Raw genomic sequence first — 23,893 nt, forward strand, 5'->3', positions numbered from 1 at the left:
CTCACATTCACTGAATCCCATTGTAGACACATCCCTGTAGCCAGAGAGACAGGGCACAGTATCATGCTGAGAACTGAGAGGTGCTGGCTGTGGGCAGGAGCCACTGGAAGCCAGCAGAGCAACTCCAGAGACACTGCAGGTTGATGCTGGGGACAGAGGAGGGGGTGGCTCCAGGGAAGAGGAGCTTGCTTTGGCTGTAGGTGGGACCCCAAGAAGTGCTGTGACAGAGCTGAGTTTGTGATCACCCTTTGGGTGTGGCCTACCTTTCACAGACTGTCTTCTAGAAACCCGAAACCTTGAAATAGGCTCTGTGGTCAGCGCTAGACAGCAGGAGCCCGGCACTGCTTCTTCGGCTCTGGCAGCCTCTGAACAAGGGCAAGAGTCTGTTTCTGGGCATGGCCTCTCTGCTTTTTTCATAGTTTCAGGGAGAGGCAACAGCAAGGCTGAGACAGGACTGTGCTGAGATGCCTACTAAGAAACTAGGATGAGGAAGGCTGAACAAGGCCTTGCCCGCCCCATCTCTGGTGCCTGACTAGCCGGGCCAGGGGACAGCTGGCTCCTTCTGTCTCAGGCTGCCCCACTATGCACTGTTTAATTATTAATACACTCTCCCACACACCCTTCACAGGCCAGATGCTGTCATTATTTGCTAGAAAGCCAGAACATCAACTGGAATGATGGAACAGTCTTTTAACTCCCTACATTGTGGTATCCCTCCGTCTCACGTGTACCCTGTGGGTTAGCTCACCTGGTTGTCGATCTTGATCTCTGTCAATGTGTCATTTTCTTTTAACGCCTCTACAAGGGCCAGGATCCCAGCACCGGTGATAAAATTAGATTCTATGTTTAGACTTTTCAAGGTCTTGTTTACTTTTAGCATATCTGCAAAAGCCTTAGTATGTGAGAAAGAAATTACTGTTAGGGTTTCTAAAGATTTATTTACTAAACCCCCCACTGCACATTAAATAGGTATTTTTTGCTATACTTAAAGAAAAGCCTAAATTGTATTTTCACCTCCGAGAAACAAAGATAATAATTTAAAACTGAAATAAAAATAGTTTAATTCAGCAGCTCAGACTCATGAATTTCACAAATATGCAGAACTGAAACGAAAAGATACTGACATAGAATTAATAACTTTGCTTTGTTATGTAGGGACTTAAAAACAAAATTTTGGGGGCTGCACCTGTAGCATATGAAAATTTCTGAGGCCAGGGACTGAACCTGTGCCACAGCAGCAACCTGAGCATGGCAGACAAGTCCTTAACCTGCTGAGCCACAAGGGAACTCCCTACAGCTGCATTTTTAAAAAGCTCTCCAGGTAACTAATGTTCAGCCAGGATTGACAACCACATTAATTAAAATCATACAAGCAACTAGAATAATGAAAAAACAAACTGCTAACAGGGATATGATGATGATTGCTCTGGGAATAGAACAAGGAAGTTCTAAACTATATTAATTGTTTTTTATGGTGGAAAAGACAAGAAGGAGGAAGATGAGAAGGAATTCAACTTGGGACAAGAACGAGGTTTCCAACCTTGGCACTACTGACATGTGAGGCCAGAGAATTCTTTGTTTTGGGAGGTTATCCTATGTATTGTAGGACGTTTAGCAGCCTCTGAGACCTGCCAAATGTCCATCCCAGTCATTATAACCAAAAATATCTCCAGACACTGCCAACTATCCCCTGGAGTGCAAAATCACCCCATGTTGAGAACCACTGGACTAGAAGAGTAATCCTCTATATTAGTCAAGCTGTTACTTGAACTGCAAGCAGAGCTCAAGGATTTGGGCTGATGTTATTGTACACTATGTACATTAGAGTGCATTTATTCAGTGCTAGGTCTTTAATTAGAATGAAATTTACAGATTTTAATTAAGGCCTCAGAAGGGAATGCATCAGGCCTATCTGTATGGCCGCTCCAAGTATGGGGATTTATTTTCATTACTAGAATAATGAAATGTCAGAGCAATTAGGCCTTCAGAAAAAAAAGTTTCAGGACCTCCTGGCAAGTAGCCAGGATCTTGCCACTTTCTTTCAAACTTGAGAAAACACTTTTCTCATACTCAACAAAGCAGAGAAAAGAGACCCAGCCAAACATAATCCTGGGCTGCAGGCCCAGGTTCACTTCAGTTCAGCAAATATTTGAGCATCTATTACATGTGTGGGGGATAATAACATTAGTAAAACAAAGACTAGATTTCTTAAAGGTTATGAAAATAATTAGGGTTGAGATATTAAAAAAAATTTTTTTTAAACAGCCACACCTGCAGCATATGAAAGTTACCAAGCCAGAGGGTCAAATAGGAGCTGCTGCTGGGGCCTAGCCATGGCAACACCCAATCCAAGCTGCATCTGTGATGCTGGAATCGCAACCCACTGAGTGAGGCTGTGGATCCAACTCAAATCTTCATAGAGACAACCTGATGAGCCATAATAGGAACTCTAGAGATATATTTTTCAAGAGAAGGTTTTGCTCTCTTCACTTTACAGTATTGCGTAGAACTGCAGTTTCCTGCACTGCCCAAACCTGTACCATCCCAGTGGTAGCCACAGGACACATGTGTCTGTGGAGCCCTTGAAAAGTGCCTGCTCTGAATCGATTGTGCTGTACATGCGAAACAAACACTGGATTTCAAATATGTGGTATGAAAAAAATACCATACAAGATCTCATTACACTTCCACATTACATATTGAAATGACACTATTTTGGATATGCTGGTTTAAATAAAATATATTATTAAATTTAATTTCACCCATCTCTTTTTTTTTTTTTAATGTGGTTACTAGAAAATTTAAGGTTCCACATGTGGCTTACATTTGTGGCTCTCCTTTTATTTCCATTGGACAGAGATGTTCTGAACTTTTGATTTCCTTGTGGCATCACTGTTAATAATAACAGCATTTTTTACATATATGGGCCTTTTCTCTACATCAGCATTCATTACTGAGGCAAGTTTCATTAATACACCCCCTACTAAAGATGAGGTTATATGGAAGTGCTTGGGGCATACTAGAATGAATTTGATTAAAAGTCACTTAAATTCACTTGCTGGCTTGGCCACATGCTGTGTAATCTTAGTTAAGTTACTCAAACTGAGTCTTAGTTGCCACGTCTGTAAAATGGGGGTAACGGCATCACACATAGCTTGTCTATATTCACAATAATCCCACAAGTGCTTTGTTGAATCTGTTTCAGCGCCTTAAATAGAAAAGTCTCTTAAAGCTCTTTTTTTTTTTGTGGTCTTTTTGTTTTTTTAGGGCCACACCTGCGGCATATGGAGGTTCCCAGTCTAGGGGTGTAATCAGAGCTATAGCTGCTGGCCTATACCACAGCCACAGCAATGCCTGATCCTTAACCCACTGAGTGAGACCAGGGATCGAACCTGCAACCTCGTGGTTCCTAGTTGGATTCGTTTCCAGTGCGCCACAACGGGAACTCCCATGAAGCTTTTTCTTTAATGCTGATTTGTAATTCTCAACAGCAAGTTGTTCAGCCATAATCGCAGTCTAAATCTCTCTACTGCCTGTGGGGTAATCAACCAATTCTCAAGCTTTAGAAAGCTTCTTTCTTAAATATGGCATAGTTAAATGAAGAATCATCATGGTGAAGGCTGGACCATGTGAATCCAACCAGGCATAAGGCTGAAAGAGGCTTTTCTTTTCAATACCCTAAAGGATAGCCATTATTCCTTGCAGTTGTAGAGTGTGCTTCTCACATGGTGTTTTTTTTCAATACATAGTTGTTGGATTAAAAATAGTATCAAAGAGCTTATTATATTTGGAATTTATTTAGTCCATTTAACAAGTTATCTATTTGAGGGAGTTCCTGTCGCAGCTCAGCGGTTAACAAATCCAACTAGGAACCATGAGGTTGCAGGTTGATCCCTGGCCTTGCTCAGTGGGTTGAGGATCCGGCGTTGCTATGGCTCTGGTGTAGGCCAGCAGCTACAGCTCCGATTGCACCCTTAGCCTGGAATCTCCGATTGCACCCTTAGCCTTGGGTGCAGCCCTAGAAAAGACAGAAAAAAAAGACAAAAAAAAAAACCCAGCAAGTTATCTATTTGACCTAGAGTAGAAGTTAGATCATTTACTAGTAGTGCTGACAATGAATTATAAACTATTCACATCCCTGCCATTTTACTATAAACAGTATGTTAAATAGAAATGACAAATCATTTCTTTATTTACCCCTTTGGTTACTTACATACAAAATATATTGTGAATATTTTTGCTTTATTGAAAGCAAACCTACTAAAGGGTAGAGATTATAAACAAAATCATACAAAGATATGAACCCTTAAATTGCTAATTTCACCTTCTAGTTCTGCCCTTTTTATATTTTAATAGTAAGTTTCAAAAATTGCTTTCAACCTGCAAATTTAGATATGAAATGATTGCTGGTGAAAACATCAATTTTGTAGCTTAGTCCCTTTCTACCTAAGTGCTTATTTAAAGTTTGCTATCATCAGAAAATATTGTCTATTGCTAAGAGGCGAAGGGTATCTTCATTCATTCATTTCACTTGACAAGGATTTTTCAAACATCTATTCTGTGCCAGCACCATGATGGGTCATCATTACTTTCATGTGTCTGTTTTTTTTTTCTTTTTTCAGCTGCCCCACAGCAGATGGAGTGCTCAGGCCAGGGATCAGATCTGAGCCACAGTTGTGGACCTACACTGCAGCTGTGGCAATGCTGGGTCCTCTAACCCACTGGGCAGGACTGGGATCAAACCTGCATTCTTGGTGCTACAGAGATGCCACTGATGCTGCTGTGCCACAGTGGGAGCCCCCATGTTACCCATTTTTAATGCTATTTTAGATCCGCCAAAAGACATATTACTTTAAATCACATCTTCAAGACAAGAAAACTTTTATTTTCCCAGTCTAATTCAAGTGCTGAGCTTCAGATGCTGTAGAACCACAGGCTTCTGCTCAGGCTGCTGCTAACTGGCATGTTTCTGCAAATGCATGGCAGTGAGGCACTGTAAGTACAGCATAGCTTGGTGGTTAGGCATCCTGGTTGAGGAACCAGAAAGACTTGGTGGTAAACCCTAGCTCTACCACGTGCTTGTTGTGTTACTTTGGAAAAGTTTCTTAACCTCTCTGAGCCTCAGATTGCTCATTTGTTAAAGTTGGAACTAATAATAGTACATACATCATTGTATTTTAGTGGGGATTACATGGGATGATGCGTGTAAAGCACAGAGGTCAGTACTCAAGAAATGCAAGCTGTTACTAAGAGGATTAACACTGACAATGGCAATGGTACCAGTATTTACAGGAGACCAGGGGCTTCCTTATTTACTTGAATTATCTAAAGCAAGTAGAGGGAATAGGGCTTTTGGTGGTTGCTGTTTTTGTTTTTGTTTTGTCTTTTTAGGGCTGCACCCGAGGCATATGGAGGTTCCCAGGCTAGGGGTCTAACTGGAGCTGTGGCCTCCTGCCTATGCCTCAGCCACAGCAATGTGGGATCCGAGCCGCACCTGTGACCTACACCACAGCTCACGGCAACACCAGAGCCTTGACCCACTGAGTGAAGCCAGGGATCAAAACTGTGTCCTCATGGATGCCAGTCAGGTTCATTAACCACTAAGCCATGATGGGAACTCCCATTGTTTTTCTTTTTCTTTCTTTTAGCACTGGTTAATAGTATCAAACAAAAAAATATTACAAGATTTGGTGGTTTAAAATATTTTTGAGATATATCAATCCATTTCAAAGGTTAAAATGAAATATGTTAACATCTTTTTATGGGTCGAGTTCCTGTAGGCTTTGATGGGTCTTATAATATCCATTTACAATGACAGAATGTTGTAGGTGAAAATGTTTCAGCAAATTTGTACTAAGCACAGAATAAAATCTAAATATTTATTTAGCTAAAGGCCTAATCTTGTTTCTCCTAAAAGTGTAGTGCTAACAAAATTCCAGTGGGCTCAAAGTGTCTGGCAGTTGGGTTCTTGTTTTACTGTCTCATTATAACTTATTTATTAACGATAAAGAAAATAAATTTATCAGAGCTAAAAATTGTTAATTGGAGTTTCCATCATGGCTCAGGGGTAACAAACCCAACTAGCATCCATGAGGATGTGGGTTCAATCCCTGTCCTTAATCAGTGGGTTAAGGATCCGGCGTTGCTGTGGCTGTGGCATAGTCCAGCAGTTGCAGCTCAGATTTGACCCCTAGGCTGGGAACTTCCATATGCCTTGGGTGTGGCCCTAAAAAGACAAAAACAAAAAATAAAAATTGTTAATTGATAAGACAAGTTAAAAATAGCTTCTAATGAATTAAATATTTTCATGTTACTCTTTTTTTTTTTTATTTTCCCACTGTACAGCAAGGGGATCAAGTTATCCTTTCATGTTACTCTTAAGAATTTTACTCACAATTGCCACAGGGTCATTGCTTCGGGTTGCCGCCAGGCTGAACTTCTTCACGTGAGTATTGGTCTCTAGAGCCTTTGCAAATTCCTTCAGGGTTGGAATTGGAATGTTCTAGGATGAGGAAGACACAGATAGGTGATGAATCACCTGTACACCTGCCCCCCAAGCTAAGGTTCCACAGATTTTTTAAACACCTCATATATTTAGATGGCTAATTGCACACCATCCCCCCAAAGAGATGAGAATAGATTCATCATCTATGCTCTAGCAACTGACCTATCCTGAGCCAATACCCCCATCTAGTGTCCAATAAGGGAACCTAATACAATGTGACATTCTGGCATCATTTTTCCATTTACTTGATCCCCCCAATGATGCATACACCATACTTCCCTTTTTCTCTTTCCTTCTCTATATTCTAGCCAAACTGACCTAATTGCTGTCCTTTTACTACACCATAGTTTTTCCTCTGTCCATACCTTTATATGCTTTTCCTTTTGCCTAGGAATTCCTTTATCTTTGCTCTAATTTCTACTCATCTTTCAAGACTCAGCAGAAATATTGCTTCTTTTATTTATGGGCTCTCCCAGGCAGAATCAAAATTTTCCTTGCCTGAATTTCCACAACATTTTTGGGGGCTTACCATATCCTGTTGTAATTATTGCTTAGTGCTTTTCTCCTAATTTAAGTTCTTCAGAATAAAGACTGAATGAATCTTACTTCCTCTTCTACAGCACTTAGCATAGTACCGAACACTGAAGAGGGAGACAATATAGAGCACAACTATAGGCCAGCATGAGCTCTGGATGCACTACAGACCAGCTCTGTGACTGTGGGCAACTTACCCTCTTTAAGTGGCACTAAGGATTAAATGAGGTAATGAATTTCAAGTATTTAGCAAAGGATATGGCACATACCAAGTACTCCATAAAAGTTGGTTAATATTATTAAGTGCTAGATATTGGCCCAATAAGAATGAATGAACAAGATGTCAGGCAATGTTTTTTCTTATAGGTGCGCGCGCGCGCGCACACACACACACACACACACACACGTTCCTTCCCTTTGACAGTGACCTGACTTATTGTGAAAGCAGAACTGACAATATGTGACTTCAGAGAAAAGCTCATGAAAGGCATTGTGGTTTCCAGCTTACGCTCTTTCTCTTGGACCACTTGGAAGCCAGTTGTAATGAGGTGAGGATGCTCAGGTACCCCTAATGAGATGTCCATGTGGTGAGAAACAGGTCTCCTGCCAACAGCCACACAAATGCACCATCTTGGAAATGGATTTGTGTGCCCTTGTAAAGCCTTCAGATGATTGCAGCTCGAGCTGACAGGTTTACGATAGCCTCATTTGAGACCCAGAGCCACAATTACCTAGCCAAGTCACTCCCAGATTCCTGACACTCAGAAATGTGTGAAATAATAAATGTTTGTTGTTTTAAGCCTCTAAGTTTTAGAGTAATGTTACTCAGCAATAGATAACTAATACAGTATGTTTAAAGCAAGTACTGTGATTCTTTTCTAGAAATTTAGAAATCATCCTTTTAAAAAACTCCCTTCTTTAGAACAGAATGTTTTGCCTCAAAATCAGTGACTACAAAAAATTTCAAACAAGTGTAAAGTCAGGCAGGCAGTCAGTCATCTCCAGTAAGTTTTCTGACTTCATGATAAATAAAGTGATTAGCAACAATCATAATGAAATACCTTAATGTTGTTGAGGTTGACCTCTTGCAGGCTGGGATCATTAGCTTTCATCTGCTGTAGACTTACTTCCACATTTGTGGGATTGGGTGGTTCCTCAAATACTGGCTTCACCTTTTCACCTTTGACTACATCTAAGACACAAATTTTAATTTTAAAAAGAAAATGTAAGGACTCTCCCATAAAAATCAGAGATGACCTTCCCCCACCAAATGACCTTCCTTTCATATGCTCTGATTCCAACAAGACTCCAATATAAATGACAGTAAGATTATTCTCAACTAAGCAAGCATGAGAATGGTGTGGCTCTGAGTTACAGCTCAAAGGTTGGTGTTTTTCAACCACAATGAGAAGAAGTCTCAGTGACTGACATTCCATGGAGCCAAAAGTGCAGGAGGCCCTAGAGCAAATTCTAACCCCCAAAAGAAAATCCATGGATAGTTATTGCTGCTTCATGTGGACCTCTTTCAGATATAATAACCGAACCAAAGAATCTGAGATGCAAAAGAGAAACAACGAATCTCTATTTCTCAAACCTTAATCCTCCCCCTGGACTCTTGACCAGACCCCACCCTCCTGTGAGTTCTGTTTTAGAGCTTTAATTTTCAGGATAGTATAGGAAGAGAGAGGAATAGAAAAGAATAATGGAAGAATTCTCAAAAGCAGTTAACAGAAAATGCTTGCAGTATATGTAACATAAAAAGGGTTAATATCCCAATGTACACTGAGCTCCTACAAATCAACAACACAACTCAATTGAAAATGAATAGCTAATATGATCAGAGGAAACTCTGTCAACCAGAAAACATAAAAAGTAGCTAAATTCTGAAATAAAAACATGAGATACCATTAGATTAGCCCAAAAATGTAAAAGAGATAATATTCAGAGCTGGCAATAAAGTGGAGGAAAAAGCATCCTCATATAATGTTGGTGGGAATGTAAACTGGTGCAAATTTCTGGAAGAGTAATTTGGCATAATCTATTTAAATATAAAAGGTGGGCACTTTAGAACCTAGCAATCTTATATCTAGAAGTCTAATCTATAGAAAAAAATAGCATGAATACATGAAGATGTATATTCAGAGATGTTCAATGACATACTACTTGTGACAGCAAAATATGATAAATAAAATGTCCATCAAAGCAAAACTGTTAAAAGAAGATATAACATAAACACATAATATGATGCTATCTCTTCATTAAAGAATGAGGTAAACCTACATGTACCGATAAAAGAGAATCGCAATTTGAAAAAAGTTAATGAAAAAATGAAAATAAATATATATAAAATCTGCATGAAGAAAACCACAAACTTCTTCTGAAAGAAATCACTGCAGAACCTGGAAAAGCTATTGCTGCTACTGATGCATAACATACTGCTATTGGTCTTTTTCTATAAATAAATAAATAAATATATATATATATATATATATATATATATAAAAGAAATCAAAGAAGAACTAAATGGAGAGATATTCCACAGATAGAAAAATTCAATATAGTTAAGGTGTCAGTTCTTCCCAACCTAACATATAGATTCAATGCAATCTCAATCAAAATCCTAGGAAGTTATTTTGTAGGTATCAAATGAAGACCTGATGTATAGCAGAGGGAACTCTACCCAATATTCTGTAATAATCTATATAGGAAAAGAATGTTAAAAAATGGATTTGTGTATAAGTATAACTGAATGTCTTTGTTGTATAGCAGAAATTATTACAACATTGTAAATCAACTATAATTCAATAAGACTTAAAAAAAACTGATTCTAAAGTTTATATGGAGAAGCAAAATAGTCAGAATAACCAATATAATATTGAAAGAGAAGAACTCTATTGGAGGACTGACACTATGTGACTTCATGACCTAAAGCTACAGAAAGCAGGAAAGTGTGGTGTTGGTGAAAATATACAAATAGACAATGGAACAGACTAGGGAATCCAGAAATAGACCCATGTTTATATAGTCAACTTATCTTTGACAAAGGAGCAAAAGCAATAGAGTGGTGCAAAGACAGTCTTTTCAACAAGTGGTTCAGGAACAAGTGGATATCCATATGTTAAAAGAAAAAAAAAAAGAATCTAGACATAGACCTTATGCCCTTTAAAAAATGAACTTAAAATGTGTCAGGACCTAAATGAAAATGCAGAACTGTAGAACTCTTAGAAGATAACATAGGAGAAAAATCTAGATGACCTTGGGTTTGGCAATGAATTTTTAAACACAGCACCGCAATGAATTTTTAGACACAGCACCAAAGGCATAATCCATAACAGGAAGAACTGATAAGCTGAGCTGCATTAAAATTAAAAATCTCTACTCTATGAAAAATACTGTCAAGAGAATGAGGAGACTGGAATTCCTGCTGTGGTGCAACAGGATTGGCACGGGTTCATTCCCTGGCCCCAGCTCAGTGGGTTAAGGATTTGGCATTGGCCACAAGTGCGGCTTGGATATGATCCCTGGTCTGGGAACTCCATATGCCACAGGGCAGACAAAAAAACAAAAACCAAAAAAACAGGGAATGAGGGGATAAACCACAGACTGAGATAAAATATTTGCAAAAGACACATCTGACAGACTCACAGATATCAAGATCGAGCTGGTGGTTACCAGTGAGGAGATGGAAGTGAGGAGGGCAAGACAGGGGTAGAGGGGAAAAAATGGTTATTACGGGATTATATAAAATCATGTGTGTGAAATTTGTAAAGCATTATAGAATTTATTGTTATTATTATTAGTTTTGTTTGTTTGCTTGTCTTTTGAGTTTTTAGGGCTGCACCCATGGCATACGGTGGTTCCCAGGCTAAGGGTCTAATTAGAGTTGTTGCTACTGGCCTATGCTAGAGCCACAGCAACACCAGATCTGAGCTGTGTCTGTGACCTACACCACAGCTCACAGCAATGCCGGATCCTTAACCCACTAAGCAAGGCCAGGGATCAAGCCCACAACTTCATGGCTCTTAGTCGGATTGGTTTCCACTGAGCCATGACGGGAACTCCAGCACTATAGAATTTAAAGAATCTTTCATTCACTAAAAAATCAGGAAAAAAGAGACACATCTGATAAATTTTATCAGACATACCTGATAAAATCCAATATATACAAGGAACTCTTAAAACTCAACAATAAGAAAACAACCTGATTTTAAAAGCAAGCCAAAGAACTTCATAGACATCTCAACAAAAAAGATATGCAAATGACACATAAGCATATGAAAATAATGATATGTCAGTGTGGGTTCACCAGTTGTAAGGAATGTATCACTCTGTGAAGGATGTTGATAAGGGGGAAGGCTATGCAGGTGGAGGAGCAGGGGGTATATGAGAAAACTCTGTACTTTTCTCTCAATTTTGCTATGAACATAAAACTGCTCTAAAAAAGTCTTTAAGGAGTTCCTGTCGTGGCTCAGTGGTAATGAACATGACTAGTAGCCACGAGGACACGGGTTCTACCCCTGGCCTTGCTCAATGGGTTAAGGATCTAGCATTGCCATGAGCTGTGATATATGTCGCAGACACCGCTTGGATCTGGTGTTGCTGTGGCTGTGTTGTAGGCCGGGAGCTGCAGCTCAGATTGGAGCCCTAGCCTGGGAACTTCCATATGCCACAGGTGCAGCCTTAAAAACAAACAAACAAAAAAAGTCTTTAAAAATATTAATGATAAATGTGTGCATGTAAAAAAGTCCAGAAGGTTATGCATCAGACTTTTAATAACAAACACATGGAGTTCCCATCATAGCTAGCAGTTAATGAACCCGACTAGCATCCATGAGGATGTAGGTTCAATCCCTGGCCTTGCTCAGTGGCATTGCCATGAGCTGTGGTGTAGGCTGCAGATGCGGCTCGGATCTGGTGTTGCTGTGGCTGGGGTGTAGGCTGGTGGCTACAGCTCCAATTTGACCCCTAGCCTGGGAACTCCATATGCTGCGGGTGCAGCCCTAAAAGACAAAAACAAAACAAAACAAAACAAACATGTCAGAATTATCCTTTGATATTAAAGTTAAAAGGATGAACATTTTTCATCTGTATGCATAAGAAAGCCAGAAGGAAAATAAAAGGAATACTGCTCATTGTCTAGATAAATTACCTAGCATAAACAATGGTTGATAAGTATCCTGCTGAGACTAGAAAGCATTGCTCATCACCATCAAAGAGCATAAAATATAATTTTTTTTTTTAGGCTGCACCCATGGCATATGGAGGCTCCCAGGCTAGGGATCCAATTGGAGCTATAGCCTCTGGCCTCTTCCACAGCCACAGTAACAGTGGGACCCAAGCTACATCTGCAAACTACACCATAGATCACAGCAATACCAGATCCTTAACCCACTGAGCGAGGCCAGGGATCAAACCCACATCCTCATGGATCCTAGTTGGGTCTGTTAACTGCTGAGCCACGAAGGGAACTTCATAAAATATAGTTAATCTAAGAAGAGCTGTGATCTTTTGTGAGTTTTCATAGCATCTGAATCATACTGTACTGAAATTACCCGATTATTACTGTTATTATTATTATTTTTGCTTTTTAGGGCTGTACCTGCGCCATATGGAAGTTCCCATGATAGGGGTCAAATGGGCAGCTGCTGGCCTGCAGCCACAGCCACAGCAACCTGGGATCTGAGCCACATCTGCGACCCTACATCACAGCTCTTGGCAACGCCAGAACCTTAATCCACTGAGTAAGGCAAGGGATCGAACCCACAACCTCATGGTACTAATCCGATTTGTTTTTGCTGTGCCACAATGGGAACTCCTGAAATTACCTGATTATTGATCTGTGCCTCCCATGGATAGATAACTTCCTTTGGGCAGAGACCACCTTTCACCTTTGTACCTAAACCTAGAACATTCTTGACATGGCAGGTATTTAGTAAATGACTGATGCATGAATGAGAGTGTAGTGAATTGTACATTTTTCCAGGAAATGGTGGCATAGAAGACAGTGGTCTGGAATGTTCCAGGCTAGCAAGGCCATGCCAAGTGTGTCTTTCATGCTCTCTGGGAGGAGTAGGTATTCAAATGCTAAAGATAAGCATCCTTGCTGAGATGAAAAGACATTCAAATAGAGAAGGAAAGTTATTTAAGATACTACAGTTGATTAAATGTCAGGAACAGGAGTTTGCATTGTGGCACAGTTTCAATCACCAAAACACAGGTTCAATCGCCAGCAGAGCCAGAACACAGGTTCAATCGCCAGCCTGGCACAGTGGGTTAAAGGATTGTGGCTTGGATTTGATCCCTGGTCTGGTAACTCCATATACCGTGGAGTGGCCAAAAGGAAAAACAAACAAACAAACAAACAAACAAACATAAAACCACTGTCAGGAATATAAAACTCTGTCTTCATTCTGTGTTGACTAGTCAACCTTTTTATCAGTAATTTCCTCTTTTAGCTGAACAGACAGACCTACCAAGAGAGTGTATCCTGAGCAAAACACACTACTTGGTATGAGTTACACCTCCAGACAGAACTCCCAGTATGGGCTACTCCACTGTGGCTTTATTGCTCAGAGCCCAGTGTTCCTTGACAAACTGAAAAATCTACCTTCAAAGCCTGAATGAATTCTGGATGAATTCTGGACACCCCAGGGGGCCCAGTTAATAGGCCTCTCTCCTCCAAAAATACCCAGTGGCTCCCAAGTTTCATAAAACCACAGCTTTCTGTCAACTTACTTCTCACAGGCCCTTTGCCTCCTTTTGTGCCAGTTGTTTCTTCATCAAACTTGGGATTGTTGAGTAGATTGTGTACTCCAAGAACAGCTGAAAGCGAAGATAATCAGTGAATAAACCTTATATTTGGGGAATCGTACTAACGTGTCCACATGGTTAATTTGCCCCTCAAAGAACAATTCTTCATGTCATAAAGAGAAGTGTCCCTAGAGCTCTCTTGCCTTGCAAAGTGATGCATGTATAGTGTTAAATGAGCTTATTTAACACCCCTGCCCCTGTCCAAGACCACGAGCAATTTCACTGGTCTTTCTATATCTTCAAAGGTAGAATCATGTAGGATCTGAGGGACAATGGTCTAGTTATGTTTCCAGACTGAAAATCTGCTTAGACTTCCTAGTTATGATTCACCCCCTCCGTTTTCTTATCTTTAAAATGTAGGACCCAGTCTAAGGATATTTTAAGATCTAACATTATATAGACTGCAGCATGCAGTTTTTCCAGAGATAAAGAGCTGAAAGATCATGGGCCTCTAACAATGTAAGCCTCCCCATCTCTCCCATCTCAGGACCAAAAAGAGTTGTCCTTTCTCCATCTGGAGAATCCCAGGGTGGGAAAGGAGACAAGCAGGCTGAGATTTTGAGTCTCCTGCATTACACAGAACTTGCACCAGGGGGCAGTACAATATGTAGGAGACAGCACCGGGTGGGGGGGGGATGACAACACTGAGCACGCTCCAACTGCAACTGTCCATTCGGCTTTCCCTTTGGTAATTAAATTCCAGGTAAAAAATTACAAGCGGCCACCTGAGGAAGGATCCCAGAATAGTCTGCCAACAGGTGTCAGAGGCACATCTCTGAGTTCCTCATTGGCTGTAATCTACATCCTGAAGGAGGAGGAGCCAGCACAGCCTAGAAAGGGCACATGTTCAAAGCCAGCGAATCTAGGGGTTAAGAGTGGCAGTCAGGGGAGATCAGCTAGAGTTTAAATCCTGACCGTCATGTACTATCTGTATGAATCGAGAAGATGTTAAATGCCTCTGAGCCTCACTTTCCCCATCTGTAACACAGGGATAATAATTATACTTTATCTATTATAATAGTTAAGTGATTTCCTATGCATTAGGCACTGCTCTAAGTCCTTTACAAATTCCTGTTAAAGAAATAAGAATTTGGCGTCCCCCTAGTGGCACAGCGGAAACGAATAGGAATGATGAGGTTGCAGGTTCGATACCTGGCCTTGCTCAGTGGGTTAAAGATCTGGCGTTGCCATGAGCTGTAGTGTAGGTTGCAGACATGGCTCAGATTTGGCGTTGCTGTGGCTGTGGTGTAGGCAGGGAGCTGTAGTTCCAATTGGACCCCTAGCCTGGGGACCTCCATATGCCTCGGTGTGGCCCTAAAAACCAAAAAAGAAAAAAAGAAAAGAAAAAAGAAATAAGAATTTGTCACTGTGTTTCTGGCATGGTCCAGGGAGAAGATGCCCTGTGTGATAAATACAAGCCACTGAGACCAGGCAACAAACATATCTTGCTCTGGCCCCATACTCACTAAGCAACTTCTGATGGTAATTTGGCTCCCACTGCCAAGTTATAATTTTTATTTTATCTGTTTCCTTTGCACTGACTAGTGGATCAGTCTCCACTGCCATGCCCTGATCTGACTGCTCCTACGTGCACTGATAAGATAAAGTCTCTAGACCAGCAGAGTTGAGAATTAAGACTCTGGTGATGGCCAGAATGCAACATGGCCACTCTGGGAGGTGCTGTCTTGAAGGTCAGCTTCTGCCCCCTTGATGAGCTATATTTCTGCTCTTCACCTGCCACAGCAATATGCGCAGGCATTGGTACACTTTCTTATCTAAAGCTCAAAGATGGCAGCCTATTCACTCACGGGCTGCTCTTGATCTGCCAGACAGATCTACCCTAGAGAAGACCCTTCCACCTGACCCCCAGCAGGGCTCCCTTCTGAGTTCTGAGGGAACACTTGATGAGGGATGGAGGCTGAGCAAAGAGGAGCTTTCTATTGGGATGATTCCCCTGGTTTTATCATATGAAGTGGAGGGTCTAGTATCTTCTACATGACTGATGTTTTTCTCTTTATCCTTTCTTAGGCATTTCCTGGGACTTGAAGCCCAGCCCTGCATTCTCCCTCTGGGCAAAACCAGTGGAAACCATGCAGCAACCCTTGGGGAGAGTAGTAACCATGGCAGGCTCACGGCTGCTCATGGCTAAGAAGAACAGTCACTACAAAACACCCTTAAACTGGGTGAGGCAGGTGCCTCACCTCCTGCAGTGACTTCTGAGGGGTTCAAATATGTGAATTTAATACTGACTATAGATACCATCACAGAAGAAACCAAAATGTATCTGAGATGGTTGGCATGCTATTGGAATAAGGTATACAGCTGGTTCTCCTGGGAGGTAGGAGACTGGTTATTATTACTTACATCTTCCAATGGAATAAAAATATGAGAAATCTTGCCAAAGCTGAGGACTGTTCTTCAAAGCACCTCTATCCTGTGGGGACCTAACATAATGACCCTAATAATCCAAATTTCCATCCAATTAGTATACACACATGTTCTATATGCATGGAATCTTTTTCAAAGAAAACACGAAATGGGGCTTAGGTAATTAGAATGAGAGACATTTTCCATTACATATTCTTTTATACTATTTGGGTTTCTTTCTACCTGCATGTCTAAACAATTCACATAATAGTAACAATAATTATTGGAGTTCCCGTTGTGGCTCAGTGGTAATGAACCCGACCAGTATCCATGAGGATGTGGATTTGATCCCTGGCCTCACTCAGTGGGTTAAGGATCTGGTGTTGCCATGAGCTATGCTATAGGTCGCAGATGTGACTCAGATCTGGTGTTGCTGTGGCTGTGGCCCTTAGCCTGGTAACTTCCACATGCCTCGGGTGCAGCCTGAAAAAGCAAAAGCAAAAACAAAAACAAAAAACCAATAATTATTATATTATTGCTATTGTTAAGGAAACTAGAAAAGGTGAGCTGATTGTGCTGAATATGGATTTACCTTACTGGGGAAATGTAACAGTGAGCTGCTCCTGCTCCATGGTTAGGATAACCATGTGGGGAAGAGCAAGAAGTTTTGTGATAGAAATGGAAGTTCTGTGGTGACAAAAGGCCACATGTGAAAGCTCCTAAGAAAGCACAAGGGCTATTATGTTATTTTATTACTTAAGTTCTCAACATTTCTCCAGTCATTCTCTGTGATTTCTCACAGTAACTCTTGAGTTCTGCAGGACAGGTATAATTGAGGGCACTTTACAGCTGAAATATGGTTTTACATTTCACAGCTGAGATACAGCAAAATGTCTGCTCAGAGGTGAAGTCACCTGTACCCAGCCTTACAGCTGCCTGAGGGCTGAAGTCAACCTGGTACTACAGTAGCAATTAAGAGTTACACAGGAGTGCAAAGGCTGCTTCTCAGGGGTCAGTGCACACCTGGAGGTCACAGAGAAGGACAGCAATGTTTCCCAGAGCTGAGGACTAACCTGCAAGGTCATAGAGTTCGGTGTCCGAGGCGCTGGCCAAAGCTTCTTCCAATTCTGGGTCCAGGGTCACTTTTTCTTCTTTACGAGTTTCTACAGGCTTTTCTTTGGGGATAAAGACTCTCCCTTTAAATCAGAAGAGAAACAAAAACCAGAGCGTGCTGCCGCCTTGTTCTAGGGGAAGTGAACTAACCAGAGAATGTGCAGCTCTGACCATTAGGTGCAGAATCATTGAACCATTGCATATCTAACTGGGATTCCTTAATTTCTGGGAAAGAACGTGAGAGGAGGAATCCTGCTTTCTGCAACAGAGCCACACAGTGGCTTCTCCCTCCCTGTCATGGGCAGCACCGCCCTTAGACCTGGTCAAGGGGGCTCCCTGCCACGGTCCCCTACTTTAGAGGGCCCAACTTTGGTCTATTTTGGATGTACCCCCTCCCCACTCCCTCCATCCCCACTGAAGGAGGAGTCACAGGGACAAAGAGACATTCCTATCCAGAAGACAGGCCACCTGCTGGACTACCCAGGTACCTGGGTCCCTGAAATTCCCTGCCAAAGAACCCTGAACCTGCTTCCAAGGTCTGTCTGAGTCCCTTCCCCCTGTCCATCCTCCTGAAGGCAGGTCACACTGGGGGTGCATATGCCCAGGCCAAGGGCAGGTGTCTGAGAATGTGGATGAAGCTTGGATGTGTAGGCTCAGGTGTCAACTGTGGTGCCTGAGGCCTTGGGAGCGTCTGGCAGACCCATATCCCCATGTGGTACTCTGGAAGAATACTGGCCGAGGTATTTTTGGAGGGGGAAAAGCACATATTTTAAAAGTTTGTTAGCTTCTAAATCCTTGTGAAAATGGCACATAGACTTTTGTGTTCTTGCCTAAACCCTGCATAAGAGGGGCAGATTCATCCAAACAGTCCCTAGGGTTCCTGAAGGACAAACTGGTGATCCCCTAGAGTTTTCCTCCTACCAATTGAGATTGCAGGCAACCGGGGTGCTGTATCTAGGGTCACCCGACCATTGTAGTGACCTGGGGACACAGCCACCTCTCTAGAGCACACTAAAGTCAGTCTGATATAGAAGGAAAAATCGGGGTTGTCATCTTTAGAGATGTGCAGCTCTGAGCAGGAAGGTGTTGTGCTTCCCACATATGCATTCTCTGCCACCATCTACCACTTCATCCTGTCAGTCTGATTCCATTGACTTTGCCCCCTACTCACTTCTGAGCACCCCTCACCCTGCCCCATGCCCAAACCTCTGGACTGATGATCAGCGTGCTGGGAGGATGACCCATTACCTTAACCTCCAGACAGGCCAACACATCCAAATCTCACTTGTGCAATGGCTCATGGAGGTAAACCCAGGCCATGCCAGAGCCACCACAGCTACTCCAGACCTACTCACACTCTTTTCCAATTCCTCCTGGCTTTGAGTCTTGGTTTCTCTCTTTGTTAGAGCTGCTCTTACCTCTTGGCATGATCTCTGAAACTGGCCTTCTCCGTTTTGATTGTTGGCATTCCCTAAAGGCTCAGCCCTCTATTGCTTCTCCTCTTTGTTACCTAGAACTGACAGCTGGCTCCAGCTTCAACCAACTGGGACCCAAGCTTTTTCCAGGTCTCCTGGGCTAGCCTGGCCTTTCCACTCTCGCAGAAAAGGAAAGGGTCAAAACCCATGTTAGTCACTCCCTCATGAAAACTCTCCAAGAGATTTCCTTGGTTATAGGGCTGCGTACCTTCCGCTAGTTTACCAGATCTTTGAATGGTTGGATCTTTAAACAGGGGCCAGGTAGAGCTGTGCACCCCAAAGAGGCACCATTGCTGTAGTCAGCCTGGGGTATCTTGGCCACAGGGTCTCTATCACTGACCATCACATAAGCTGCCATATTTCCCAGAAAGAAGGGAAATAAAACAGGAGAATAGCCAGAGGATAGAAAAGGAAAATAAAAAAAGAATCAATCAATAACATCTCAGACTCTGAGGCTCCTCTGGGACTTGATTTTGCATAGTGTCTGCAGCTTGAAGCATTTTCTTTCTGGCTCTATGATCTTGGATCTATAGTCAAAATAGAGTTTCTGAGTTCCTAATTCCTGGTGCCATTTAGAATTACTCTGAGCACTAGGTATACAGGTGGCCCAGCTCTCAGTATTGAGGATAACTGCTGCTGCACATCCTGGGGTCCAAATGAATGACAAGTCCTAAAGGGATAACCTGAGGGTCCAGGGTACACACACAGTGCTTGGTGTTCAGAACTGAGGCTGGGTGGCCCTTCTCCTGAGGCCCTCAGGACAGCCTCCCACTGCTCCTGGGTCATTGCTGATCTTACAGAGGCCCTGCACATAGCTCACTCCCATCCTTCTGCTCTTCTTGGAAAACTTGCTTTCTGCTCATTTGGCTCAATCGTGTTGCTTCTCAGTCTTCTCTGAAGCCCCACTGTGCAGCTGTATACCCTTCCTGTACCCTGTTCATTACTCTGACTGCTCCTGTATTCCTAACCCCCACGGACCATCTGTAGGTTAATCTGGATCAAGAGATATCTATGGAAGTTTGTTTTCTTTCTTTCTTTTTCTTTTTTTGGCCATACCCACAGTGTGCAAAAGTTCCTGGGCCAGGGATCAAACCCATGCCACAGAGGCAAACCAAGCCATTGCAGTGACAATGCTGGATACTTAACCCACTGAGCTACACGGAAATTCTTTTTTCTTTTGGAAGATTTGACATTATAATTTATTTTTTCTTTCACAATTAAATTAGTCTAACAACACCAGGTTGCCATAGAAACAGCTCCATATTTCTACTGTGATCCTTGGTTATTTGCCCAATTTATTACTGTCTGACTTTCCTTTCTTAATAAAAGGCAGCAGCTGGAGAGTCAGTGCTCCTGCTCCCCGTGGTCGCAGTACAGAAGCTTAGAGGCAGCGTTCATTTGAACCCACATTTATCTAGTGACTCCCATGTGCCCATTTCTGTGCCAGGATGCAAGAGAGACACAAAAGGAAGAGTCATAAGAAGAAGACACTGAGATGGGAAAAGAGCTTGGCAGGTGTGCGAAGCTGAGAGAGGACAGTGGGGGAAGGAGAGATGCAGTCAGAGAGGAGGGCGGGTGAGCCATCACAGGACCCTGAGGACCATTTGGGACTTTAAGCGGGGAAGTGAACGATCGAATTCTTGCTTTTAAAAGACTATAGTTGCCCTGAGGTTATCTGTGAGTCAAGTTATATCTTTGGGCCCAAGTCACAGTGGATAGCTGGGGAGCCTGGACAGGCAAGTGGTAGCCACTTTTCCTCCAAAGAGGAGCTCAGGGTCTGCAGCTAGGGAGGAGGGTTTTCTGGTCTTAGTTCTGAGCTTGCTTTCTGTGTGCAGAAACAGCCCCTTGCTCCTCAGGCCCTCCCAGGTCTATTAGCATGTTTCTCCCTAGATCACACACTCCTTGAGGGCAGGGGGATCTTATTTCCTTGGGGTGCCAGCTTCTGGCACAGGGCTCTGCACCCAGGAGGTCCCTGAAACATGCTGGATGAACCGATGATTGATGACACTGGTTTCTAAGGGAACAGAGGCCACGGCCTAGACCTCGAGTGGGCTTCTGCAGTTGGGAAAGCCCAGGGCTAACTCGAATGCACCAAGGCCATAGGACCCTCTTTCAGGATGGATGCTACTTCACATTCCCAAAACTTCTTCTGTGGGGCTTAGGGTTTTTTAACAAAACTAATTTCAGTAACATCACACTCCAAATATTCATTTAATTAGCCTACCTATTCCTCCCTCTGCCCCCAATACTCAAGCAGATTGAGTTATGGTTACTTGCATGGGCTTCAGGAATCAGATTCATACCTTTCTAATGATAATTTTCTTTCCTTTGAACTGGTAGCTTTTTGTACTGTTGCTGTTCAGATCTTCTTTAATTTCTCTGCACAATATTCAATAGGTTTTTTTATCGAAGTACAATTGATTTACAATATTATATTAGTTTCAGGTGTGCAATACAGTAATTCAATATTTTTATAGATTAACTTCATTTAAAGTTATCACAAAATAATGTTTTTGTTTCCCTGTGTAGTACAATATATCCTTGCTGTTTATTTTATACATGGTAGTTTGTCTTTCCTAATCCCACATCTTTATCTTGCCCTTGCTCTTTTCCCTCTCCGCTCTGGTAACCACTAGTTTGTTCTACATACCTGTAGTTTTCATATTCTGCCACAGTTCTTTTTTTTTTTTTTTTTGGCTGCACCTGTAGCATGCAGAAGTTCCCGGGCTAGGGATCGAACCTCTGCTACAGCAGCAACCCAAGCCACTGCAGTGACAACTCTGGATCCTTAACCTGCTGTGCCACAAGGGAACGCCTTTTTAATTAATAATCTTTATTTTTGGAGCAGCTTTAGGTTAGCAGAGGAAAGTACATAGAGTTCCCATATGCCCCCAGTCCCTATACTCACAACCTCCCCTCTAATGACAGTGCACCTGCAGCACAGTGTATATTTTTGACAACTGATGAACCTACATTGACATCATTATCACCCCAAATCTATAGTCTACATTAGGTGTGAGTCTCTGGGTCTGGACAAGTGTATATGGACATGTATCCACCAGCCATGATTCTTTGTAATAGTGAATCCAGTTCACAGGCTTATTTCCCACTTTCAGGCCAGTTCCTTTGCTTGATCTCTGTGACAATACCTTAGGCGCACCTATGTCTTCAGAAGCTGCCTGTGGTCCTTACCTTTCTTTTCTCCAGTGAAGGGCACAAAGTCTTCCCTGTCTTTCTGCTCTAAAGCCTCTTTCTCCAGGTACATGAGGAGGTGCTCACGGTCAAATGGGCCGGTGGCTGCTTTCTGTGTCTGATCCTTCTGTCGAAATCCAGCTGGCAGCAGTGCACTCTGACAAGACAGGGGAGTGAGCATAAAGGGAAGTGTCTGCCTGAATGATCCATGTTACCTCCCCCACCCCTGCTGTATGTGGAGGAAGCGGGGAGAGGACACCTGTGCAGAGATGTGGGTGTGAGCCAAGGGCTGGGTCTCTGGCATACCTTGGAGGACCTACTTTCTCGAATGTCGTGTGCTGAGAGGGGGCTCCCAGTGAGCTCAGGCAGAGCACAGGTGGCTGGGCAGCCTCAGTCTCCTGCAGCTGCCTTCTAGATCATGGTAACAAAAGGCCAGTCCCCATTCACTGCCTCTTTCCTCATAGATCCCACTTAGGTTTGGCCAGGTCTGTACCCAAGGTGCTCCCAGGGAGGCATACGGAGGAGTCAATATGGCCACACTCCCTTATTTTATTTATTTATTTATTTATTTTTTGTTGTTGTTGTTGTTGCTATTTCTTGGGCTGCTCCCGCGGCATATGGAGGTTCCCAGGCTAGGGGTTGAATTGGAGCTGTAGCCACCGGCCTACGCCAGAGCCACAGCAACGCGGGATCCGAGCCGCCGAGCCGCGTCTGCAACCTACACCACAGCTCACGGCAACGCCGGATCGTTAACCCACTGAGCAAGGGCAGGGACCGAACCCGCAACCTCATGGTTCCTAGTCGGATTCGTTAACCACTGCGCCACGACGGGAACTCCCCACTCCCTTATTTCTAACCTCTCCTGGGAAATACCAAGGCCAAGCCAGTACATGAATATTATGGTAGATGTTGATACCTGCTTGGTTAAGCTTAGAGGTTCCTTTCTTAAGTTAAAAAATAAAAACAGGGTACCTGTATGTTTTAAAGTACATACAATATTCCAAATATCTGGCATATCAGAATATCATATAAATATTTTTAGTGATTTTTTATTCATAGTGAAGTCGCTATTTAAAATGCCTCTGGGATTTCCTGTCATGGCTCAGTGGAAACGATTCTGACTAGCATCCATGAGGACAAATGTTCAATCCCTGTCCTTGCTCAGTGGGTTAAGGATCCGGCGTTGCCGTGAGCTGTGGTGTAGGTTGCAGACTCGGCTGGGATCTGGCGTTGCTGTGGCTCTGGTGTAGGCCGGCAGCAACAGCTCCGACTGGACCCCTAGCCTGGGAACCTCCATATGCTGCGGGTTTGGCCCTAAAAAAAAAAGATGCCTCCAATTCTAAGCTTAAGATAATACCAGCAGTGCTGAAGAAAGTACTTGCTAAACAATCACTATAACAAGCTACTTACCTTTTCAAGAGTTCATAAAAATATAAGCTCAATTTAAATTTACTTGATATCATAGCTACAGTTATTCTAATCTATCCATTGCTATGAGAGCACCCAAGATTTCAAGTTGTTTTAAACATGTTAAAGAAATGGTATATAAGAAGGATCTGCTTTGGGCATTAAAAACCTGGTTAAATACCATCTCTGACATTTGCCAGTACAGCATCTTTTGTAAATTACTTCTCCTGGTCTGTTCCCTCATTTATGAAATGGGCATCATACAATTTACCTCAAGGGCTTCTAGGCCCAAGAGAGTATATGACACATAGAAGAGACTCCGTGATATCTGTTTCCTTTCCCTCTTTCCCCAAGTCAGACTAGTCTTTCTTCAGCCAATAGAAAATATTCTCTCCCATTTACATTAAACTCGTTTTTGAAAAATACAACTGCCCTATCATATCACAAATACAGCTACTGAGGCTCTTGATGGGTTTATAAAAGTAAGTGA

General features: G+C 42.5%; 1 protein-coding gene across 3 annotated transcripts in view; it reads right to left on the reverse strand.

Moving 5' to 3' along the window:
- Positions 1-23,893, reverse strand: part of TMOD2 (tropomodulin 2) — a 52,776-nt gene that overhangs the window by 13,804 nt on the left and 15,079 nt on the right. For all 3 annotated transcript variants that reach the window (XM_001925676.6, XM_021095391.2, XM_013992992.3), the window contains exons 3-8: positions 21,997-22,153; positions 17,290-17,412; positions 13,775-13,861; positions 8,101-8,231; positions 6,395-6,502; positions 749-892 (exon numbers count right to left, since the gene is read on the reverse strand). In XM_001925676.6, the coding sequence (XP_001925711.1) occupies positions 749-892; positions 6,395-6,502; positions 8,101-8,231; positions 13,775-13,861; positions 17,290-17,412; positions 21,997-22,153 (750 nt within the window). The remainder of the gene's footprint in view (positions 1-748; positions 893-6,394; positions 6,503-8,100; positions 8,232-13,774; positions 13,862-17,289; positions 17,413-21,996; positions 22,154-23,893) is intronic.

The sequence above is a fragment of the Sus scrofa genome, chromosome 1 (genome assembly GCF_054392235.1).
Source record: "Sus scrofa isolate SSC_HxYL_T2T_F1_AM1 chromosome 1, Sscrofa_HxYL_maternal_Yorkshire_Landrace_v2.0, whole genome shotgun sequence".
Lineage (NCBI taxonomy): Eukaryota > Metazoa > Chordata > Mammalia > Artiodactyla > Suidae > Sus > Sus scrofa.